Source organism: Cornus florida, unplaced genomic scaffold, assembly GCF_030987335.1.
Source record: "Cornus florida cultivar Cherokee Brave unplaced genomic scaffold, ASM3098733v1 CherokeeBrave_3.0.0_Hap2_Chr10, whole genome shotgun sequence".
Classification (NCBI taxonomy): Eukaryota; Viridiplantae; Streptophyta; class Magnoliopsida; order Cornales; family Cornaceae; genus Cornus; species Cornus florida.
In genome coordinates, this window is record NW_026775580.1 from 99158291 (window position 1) to 99168132 (window position 9842).

Consider the following 9842-nt stretch of genomic DNA (forward strand, 5'->3'; position numbering starts at 1 on the left):
ATAAATCTGATAGAAGTATTGTATATATATAATATTTATATTATATATATATATATATAATCTAATCGGATTACCATAAATCATATTCGTTTTGTTAAGAAATCGAATTATCGGATTCGGATCATAATCGAGTTATTAAATTTTTTGTTCAATCTATATCTAAGTAATTGGATTGGATTCGAATTAGAATCTAATCCTTTGACAGACCTAATATGGACAAGTGTGAGAAAAAGTAGTTTGACTAATAAACAATTCATTTATGGTATATTAATCAAAAAGCCTTCCATTGCGTCCAAAATAAGTAATTTTTTATTTTTTTATTTTTTTCACCAAAATAAGTAATTAACTCCCTCCATATGGTTAATGCTCGACAAATGATTTGTCAAACTGAACTTCCATCATTTTTATTACACCCCTTTGGAAAAAAAATAAAAAATCCTCTTCAATTACTCTCACTCAACGACATTCAGTGAGCATCGAACTATAGTGATTAACGCCACCTCCCCAACATAGCCTTGTCATACCAAGTGAGCAAGTTAAGAAAAAAAAATTGTTTTTTTTATATCATATATACGAATATAACTTTATATGTTATACTTTATACAATATATTATATAGAGTATATTTGTAGGTGCAAAATTTCGCTCAACTAATAATGATTGAGAAAAATAAAACAACTCACTCAAAAAACAATAAAAATAAATAAGAACAGTGTATAAAGAAGCGTAAATTGCTTGATCCCTTTATTGGAGGTCTAAGCCTCTATTTATATACAAAAGATTGTAAAATTATGGTAGGACTCGCGTTGCTTGTCCTCCAATTCTTTCTATATAAACATTCTTTACTAATAGAGTTCTTTCCATTGTCTAATTTTCCATACATAAAACTTGCCTTTTACAGAACTTCCTATCTCAGAATTTTCCTTCTATGGTAAATCCTTCAACTGGTAGGACTTGTGCATTCTTGAGTAACTGGGCTGAACAAACTTTGATCCGGCTGGACTTGAGTAACGGACCGGATGTTAAATATTAACATGTTGGGCTGATAATCTCTTAATTCGGGCTTCAACAAGGCTGAAGGTCATATAACAATGGTATTGGGTTTGTGAACAATGATCTTGGACTAATATCAAACTCAATTTGGGTTTGAGTGAGGTGGGCTTTATAAACTTATCAAGGATATGTTATTTATGATGATGTGGATTATTCTCATTGGAGGGGATTTTTTCCCTCCACAATATTATTAAACAAATACCACTCTTCTATATCGGGAAAAAAATCGTTAACCTCTAGACCACCTAGCCTCTCCAACTAAGTAAATGCTTGGTTCGTCGAAAAAAATCGTCTTCGTTGTTCTGTTCTTCCTTTTAGGTAAATCGTTTGTTCTTCTTCCGAAATAGGTCTGATTTTGTTTCTTTGAATAGAGAGCTCGTTAATCAAAAAGCATTACTAATGCAACTTGTTCTGGATTTGTTTTACATTTGGTCTCTATTTGCTTATTTCATACTTAATTTTGATGGAATTTTGACTTTTTGGGGGAACAGTTTTGTTCTTTCTTTTTGAGACTTGTAAAGTAAAAGTTAAATTTATAAAATAATGCCACACACACACACATATATATATGTTATATACGAAAGTTATATGTATAAATTAGAAGCTTTGGTAAATATGACTCAACTGCCAAGTCAATTTTTTTACCCTACACTAATCCAGTAAGAAAGTAACTGGAGAGGATTTTTTTCCCATTCCTTTCATCAAATTTCGTAACGGGAAATAAATTTAACTAATTTTATTTATAGATTGATGTCATCGTTTAATATATGACATCAACTCCAAAATTATCAAAAAAAATTTTAAAAATAAATAAATTATTTTTAAATTTTAACTCTTGTAAATGTGAATTCAGCAATGTAATGCTGAATTTCACAACAAGAAGTGATATAATTTACCATATAAAGTGAATCTTTTTATTGGGTTATTTGCCATCTGGAGTGGAGATCTCGGTACTAGTGATTTCGACTTTGAAATTATCTAATTTTCAAACTCAAATTATTATTTTTAAATTTTAATTTTGTAATTGTGAATTCAGCACCGTAATGCTAACTTTCACCATAACAAGAAGTGATATAATTTACCATATAAAGTGAATATTTTGATTGGGTTATTTGCCATCTTGAGTGGAGGTGGTGAACTTGACCCCAGGCTTCCTAGCAATCCACCCACTAATTTTATTTATTTATTTTTTTTTTTCTTTCACAATCCCACCTACTTGAGATGCCACACTGATGAGCGTTCTGATCTGTCGCATGTGAAAATTCTCCCCGTAAACAAGTAAAGTGTCGACCCAAAAGTCTATGACTCATCCAAATAACACGTGTGTGATACATTATTCCATATATCGGCAGTCTGGACACCACAAAACCCTCTGCACTCGGCATCTGCATCCTAGGGTTTGCATTAGCGAACCTAAGAACTGCAAAATAACCGCCATTAATGGCCTCTCTACTCTCATTTGGACCTAACCTGGTCTTCTCTCCCTTCCCAGACAGAACCAGAACCATAAACCCACTTCTCCACCGAACTCACTTTGTTGGTCTCTCGCATCACAAGCCCTTCCTTCGCGGCACACTAGGCGTGGCCAGGTTCGGATTCGGGCACGTACCACTTCCCGATCCTGATACTGCAGAGACCCTAATTCGCGACCTATTTGGGAGAGCCGAAGGTTTCCTTTACACAATTGCCGATGCCGCTGTTTCGTCTTCGGATACGGTTGCGAGCACCAAACAGAACAATGATTGGCTTTCTGGGATTACATATTACATGGAAAGCGTTTTAAAGGTCTGTAAAAGTTCCAACTTTGAAAGCTATTCGTTTTGCCACTTTTTCAATTGTATATATTTTGTGGTTTACCCAAGTGCTTTACAATCACTATATGAACAAGGTCAAAATCCACTTCAACTTGAGTCTAAAAACTGAAATTATAAATATTGGTTGAGTTAGTCCTTTAAATCTTGAATTGTTGTTTCTTTAAGTTTGAGGCATAAGAAACTATTTGAGACTCATCTATTCAAGCTTCAACAATTCTATTTTTAGTCTGAAAACAATCATTTTGAGATTGTTGGAGGAGACCCAAATCCCATATAGGCAGTATGCTCTGTTGGAGGAGACCCAAATCCCATATAGGCAGTATGCTCCAAGTGGATACAACACCGTGGAATTAACTGGCGTGTGAACTTTGAATTCTCTATGTCTGGTGGGTCATATGGGGTTTGACAACAGTTATTTGTGTGAATTTCAGGTTCTGAAGGATGGGCTCTCTACTTTACACGCTCCTTATGCTTATGGTTTCGCAATTATTCTACTAACTGTAATTGTTAAAGCTGCCACATTTCCATTATCGAAGAAACAGGTTGGTCTCTTGCTTTTAACGAATTGATTTAAGTTTGTACACTTCTTTAAATTTGCAGTTGAAAATCCTGTTGAGGTTATAGGCCCGATGAAAATTAAATGTCTTTAAAACTATTGTGGGCAGGTCGAATCTGCGATGGCAATGCGATCATTGCAACCTCAAATAAAGGCTATTCAGCAACGGTACGCTGGAGATCAGGTCACCTTTCATCTTTTCCTTTCTAGAGTGTCTTCCTATTACCACAAAAAAAACTGTGTTAATTAATTCTATTAACTACACATAGAATACTAGATTTTTTAGCACACTTTAATCTATACTACATCACAGATTGAATATATTCTCTAGTTCGAAACCTATAATGAAGAATAGTAGTTCTATTTCAAGATCTTTGTGGACATAACACGTAGTTAGACTAGCATTGATTATCAAATTCTCAGATTGGACCTGACCTTTAAAAAAATCTGAGTGAAAGAAATGATTAATCGACTTACTCTGAGAGATTAATAAAAGTGATAAATACTTCAAAGATACACGTACATTAGAGATTAAGTAGATGTTCTAGTGGTAGTTTAAATGCCAGATACTTGTTGATTGATTAATAGTTCAATTTGAAGCTCATTTCTTGAAACTATCTTAAGAGTAGCATTATAAACAGAATATAGATTTGACAATAAATGGTCCTTTTACCTTTACCTTTTCATATATATCAAACAGTGAACCTTGTTTTTATTTGTGAAAAATAAATCCAGTGAAGGCTAAGGGGATGTCAATAGATGAACTTTTTGCTTTTCCAATGGCCAATCATCTTCCTTCTGATTTGCAGGAGAGAATTCAGCTTGAAACTGCTCGATTGTATAAACTGGGTGGCATAAACCCACTGGCAGGTAGATATGTTGCATGTTTTGGAGTGTTGCGTTCAATTGTGTGTGTTTTGGTTTCTTCTTACATAATCATGGATTATTGTTAGAACTTTTACTTAAAGATGCACTGGTTTTAGCTTTTTGTTATAATGAATTATGTATATCTTTATTCAATGCTAGAATAGGGCATGATAAGTTTATTTGCTTTGCCATATATAGTTAACTATCGTCATTCTTTGAAAAAATTTGTTAGATAAAAGTTAATTAAATGAATGAAAATAGCCATGGATTTTCACTGGTTGCTCCTATTGTTCCTTTCTTAGACAATTATCCAAAAATATTTGGATACTAAATGCCTTTAAAGGCCTTTTATAGGTTAGTGTGTCTCACCAACCTAAATGCATGATTGTTTCACTGTAATCCTTATTTAGCAAAGGGTTCAAGAGTGTTGTGTATTTAATAGACTCAAAACTCATATTCTAATGGAAATGTGTGACCATACCTTTTGTCCCTTCTTAAATATGCATTAGTCATGTCAAATTTGAATTCCTGAATCTTGGATTCTGAATCACTATTGAATCATGCATGAAACTGTGTCTGCGATATGCCAAACTGAGTTCTTTTAAACTCATACTTGCATGTTCCTTTTATAATTTTGAATTTAGGTTGAGCAAATTGAATATGATTCAATTTTTCGTTTCAGAAGTTATTATGATTGAAATTTCTGTGCAAAAAGTTCAAACTGATGAACTGTATCAATCCCCATCCTAGGAAAAAATCTAAAAAATGAGTAAATTCAAGAGATGGACATTTAAGCTTTCATTCTTCATTTACTTATCTCCTGTGTTAGCATTATCAACCTCTCAATGTATTTGGCTTTTTTAATGTCATGGTGTTGTATTTTTCACAGTATTGGTGCTCTTATATTGTCAACCTCTCATTGTATTAGTTCAGGACTGTTTACTTGTTTTACTAGTATTCTGTCTCAGGCTAGTGTTCATACATCAAATTTCATGGATGTTCAATGGATCGTTTGTGGTGTATGAATTTTCAAAGTAAAAAATGTTGATTTAGATAGTTTTATATGCTTTATTGGTCACTTGTTTTTAAATTGGATATAGATCTTACAAATGGGATTAAATGAAGTGTTCATGGTAGTTTTATCCCCCCAAAGTATTCATGGGAATTAATCACCCTTGGATTTTGTGCTTTGAGGTTTGAACCATGAGCAATTGAAATTAGTTGAAATTTTTAATTATTTTTGCCAAAAACTTGTGTAACAATACTCTTTTGCTGTATTTTTTGAGGTTGTGAACTTGGTTTTATTTAATTCCATTTTGTGACAGGATGCCTGCCAACACTTGCCACCATTCCTGTATGGATTGGGCTTTATAGAGCCCTTTCAAATGTTGCAGATGAGGTAAAATGCCTTTATGTTGATTGAGCTTTTGTGAACTCATGCTTTTCCACTTCCATTTTCTAGTCAAAGTATCCCATGCATCTAATGAAATGCTGATTTCTAATGTTAAGGGACTCCTGACAGAAGGCTTCTTCTGGATACCATCCCTTGCTGGGCCGACTACAATTGCTGCTCGACAAAGTGGCGGTGGCATTTCATGGCTTTTTCCTTTTATAGTAAGTGTCTTAACCATTCTAAGTCTGTACTTCCTTTATTTATGAAGAGATACTTTTTTAAAAGAGCGATGATACAATTACAGAAGAATAAGGCCAAAATGGTGCACCCAAAAGTTTGCGTCCCTTGGATGTATTTTTAAAAACATCATAGACATTTTAATCTATTCAAGCTTTGCTTATCAAAAAAAAATTGTAATCTATTCAAGCTTTTTGTGTTTTGGCTGAAATCATGCTGTTATATTGTTAAGAGTGCTATTAGACACTTATTTTTTCATCACGTGTACAGTAAAATTCATTTATACTAGTATTTGTTGTGAATACTTCTCTCATTTGTTGGATGTAACAGAGTGTCTATCATAGATTAAGATCTCTCTGAGGGATATCAATTATCATGTTGTTGAATCTAGTTAAAAAATGTTTAACATTTAATTAGAAGTACGAGTATCAGAACCGGGTTCTATGTCGTGTCCAAGTACCGGAAATAGACAGCTATGGCTATTCTTATAAAATGTCTTATATTATGAAAATTTACATATAATGATAAATATTTGGTTTTCATGTAAAATGCTTTGTAATATGCTTGAAGCAGAAACATTTGTACAGGAGAATGTGAAGGGTCTGGGTTGTTTCTAGGGCTCTGTTTGATCCTTAGTTCTTCTCAATTATTTTATTTTTGAAGTTTAAAGCTATTTTGTTTCTAAAACACTAGAAAAGATAAATTTTCTTCACATTGATACTTTTACAAATAAAATGTAACGTCTTTTTTATTACAATCAAGACCGGTCCTTATTAAATTGACCTGGTTTAAGTGATTCATAATTAACCAGTTGGGTGAACCGGTTCTTAATGTTTCTTGTAGTTAGCGGTGTCAGAAGATATATGCAACTTTTTGGGGCCCAGTCCCCGGTTCAACTATCGGAACTGGCTAATCTGGTTTTGTTAACAGACTACAAGTTTGATGCTTCTTTCACCAAACATTTGTTGGTTTTTAATATTTTATCTAAAACTCTTTTATTGATTCCCATGCTTATATGTTCAAAATTTCTTCACAGGATGGTCATCCTCCCCTTGGATGGTCAGATACGTTGGCATATCTTGTCTTACCTGTGCTGCTTGTTCTCTCACAATACATCTCTGTCCAAATCATGCAGTCATCGCAGGTCAGGTTTTGGTACTTTTCATATTTATTGGTTGTTTCAAATGAAAAATGTCTGCTATCTTCTTCCACATCTAAAAATCTTTGATTTTCTTATTCTTCTGTTTATTTGACAATATGCGTAGGATATTATATTGGTGCTTGAACCTGTTTCATTCTCAAGATGAATACATCCATTGGGTTACTTTCTTCGTGATTTAGTAGTTAGGTTGGGTATGCATTAAGGCACCTTTTAATTTTATTATCATCTGAGAATTTGAGGTTCCACGATCGCATTTAAGAAAGAGATATGTTCAATTTCATCAAGGAGTACTTACGTTGACCTTCATTATATTTCCCTATGTGAAATTCAGGGCTTTTTTACTTTTTATTTTTTTGAAACTTTTTAATGCGTTTGTTTATCCTTTCTGATTTTGCTTTGCAGTTATCTTCAAATTCCATTTTGTTAGTTCAGCTCATCATGAATTTCTATAGTGTATTGCAATATCTGCAATTCAGTTCTGCTTCTTGATTCAATTTGCTAAATTTTGTTCTAGTTTACCAGACAACAGAATGCCTTTTTTTTTTTCAAAAAAAAAAAAAAAAAAAAAAAAAAGGGTCATTCTTTTAATGTTTAATGTGTATCGTGACTTTCAGAATAACGATCCAAACTTGAAGAGTTCTCAAGCTATAACGAAGTTCCTGCCCTTATTGATTGGTTATTTTGCTCTTTCAGTTCCTTCTGGGCTAAGCCTTTATTGGTGAGTAGCTGTAGGCCCCCCCATTCATGTTGGAACTTCTTTGTTCACGATCAACCAAAAAAAAACTATGTTTTAATCTTAATCAGTGGTTCTCTGAACTTTTGTGTATTTACAAAGTTTTATTTGCTTTTGTTTTATGCAGGTTCACAAACAACATATTGAGCACAGCACAACAAGTATGGCTTCAAAAGCTAGGGGGTGCAAAAAATTTAGTGGGGCAGTTGAATGATAATATTATTAAGGAAGAGCTAACCCAAATTCAGAAGTCTGTCCTTGAAACGAATACAACTTCAAATGAGGCTAGACAAGGAGAAAAGGCGACTCCAAAGGGGCCCCGTCCTGGTGAAAGGTTAATAGTTGTTGATTCTTATGACGTGGATGCATTGTTGTTACAATCAACGTTGTTTTTAGTCCGACTGTTGGTTTTTCCAGATTTAAGCAGTTAAAGGAGCAAGAGGCAAGGAGAAGACAGCAGAGAGAGGAAGAAAAGGGGAAAGCTGAAGCAGCAGCAACTAACCGGATTCAAATTACAAATGAGGGACTTAAGAAGGAAGGGAATTTAGTTGAGAGGGAAAATGGAGGTAGAGCCGAGTCAGGGAACGGAAGTTTTAACTCGACTGGGATCAACAATTCTTCAAATAGTGGACATGGTGTTGTGAATGGTGATCTTTCTACTTTGGACACAAAGGAAGACCAGGAGACTTACATTTTTAGGACGAAAGACAGTGAACTTTCTGACAAGCTTGAGAATGGGAATGATGATCAATCTTTCTATGAAAATCTAGATAAGGTAGCATTTGCATTCTATACCATGAAGTTTTTAATTTTGTGCTTTTAATATTATACATTCTCACAAGATGCATTAAGGTCGGTGTTCTGGTACAGTGGCTATTACCTTTTTCATATCCCTTTGTTTACATGCAATGGTTTTTACTTGGGTTTTCTATGAATTAAGCGCACATAGCAGCAATTAGTTCTCTAAAGAAATTATTCCTTTAATCTTGGCTGTAGACTTGTATAATATGAATATTATCAATTGAAAAAGGGTCCAATTTAGAGTTTGAGTTGGGATTAACATTATTTCCTACTTACACATGTATATATGTATGTATAGCATATTATGTTGTGTGTAAAAGATTTGAGGTATATTGCAACAAGCTCTGATCACTTTATCACCCATTATTGTTCCAGGAAGAAGCAGTCGCCGCTATGGGCACTACAGATAACAAACTCTCTGGTGAAGACAAAAGCCCGGACAGAAGTGAGTGAATGATGGAAAGTGAAACGGCTGTAGGACTACAGGAGCAATATAACCTTTTTTTGTGCCAAAGAGATCAAAGGTTGACTTAATCATATACACCTATATACATATCAGAGATAAAACAGAAGCTCGATGATACTGCACACGTCATGGCAACAACACGCACCCATCCTTAAAAAGGATCCACTGAATATTTTGAATGGAGTGTCTTCCGCATTTGTGGTGAGTCTTGAAGCCAAAAGGAGGGTGCAAGTTATTGTTACAAATGAAGAGTGCTGCAATTTTTGAGGTGGTTACATGTAACTGTATTAGTTGGATAATGTATAAAATAGTTTGTATCAAATACTTGTTATAATTTGTTATCCGTTTCTCAATTTGTTCTTGGCGAATATATTGAATTATTGATGTATTCTTGATATTTTGAAAAGGTTGAACCTATTTTATGTCTGCAGAAAGGAAAGTTTTAGAAGTTAAAAACTGCTGTAAGGCGTAAGCGATTTGCACAGGTCAAAGTTGTTCCTTTTTGGTAAATCTCAGTTGGTCTGTCTGTCTTTTGTTTGACAATTCAATAACTTGCAACTCTTTAACATGTTTTGAATCTTGTCTTGAAAGAAAGATGTTTGCTTTGCTTCTTGTAGTATTGTAAGACAGAGAAGGAAGTTTACGTTTATCTACAGATTTGAATTTCAGCTATTTCAGGACCATAGGAGAAGCCATTCCATTCACAAGTTGTACTACCGTCAAGACGTCCCCTTGGAGAACGGACTATTTTGATTGAGTAT

At 33.9% G+C, this 9842-nt stretch overlaps 1 protein-coding gene across 1 annotated transcript; it reads left to right on the forward strand.

The window, feature by feature from the left end:
• Positions 1–2357: 2357 nt before the first annotated feature.
• LOC132276281 (ALBINO3-like protein 1, chloroplastic) lies at positions 2358–9434 on the forward strand. Its single transcript, XM_059777635.1, has 11 exons — positions 2358–2837; positions 3298–3408; positions 3532–3606; positions 4232–4292; positions 5615–5688; positions 5799–5903; positions 6956–7063; positions 7696–7799; positions 7942–8148; positions 8232–8589; positions 8991–9434. Exons 1-11 carry the CDS (start codon positions 2493–2495, stop codon positions 9066–9068), a joined length of 1626 nt encoding a protein of 541 aa, XP_059633618.1. The 5' UTR covers positions 2358–2492; the 3' UTR covers positions 9069–9434.
• The last annotated feature ends 408 nt before the right edge of the window (positions 9435–9842 follow it).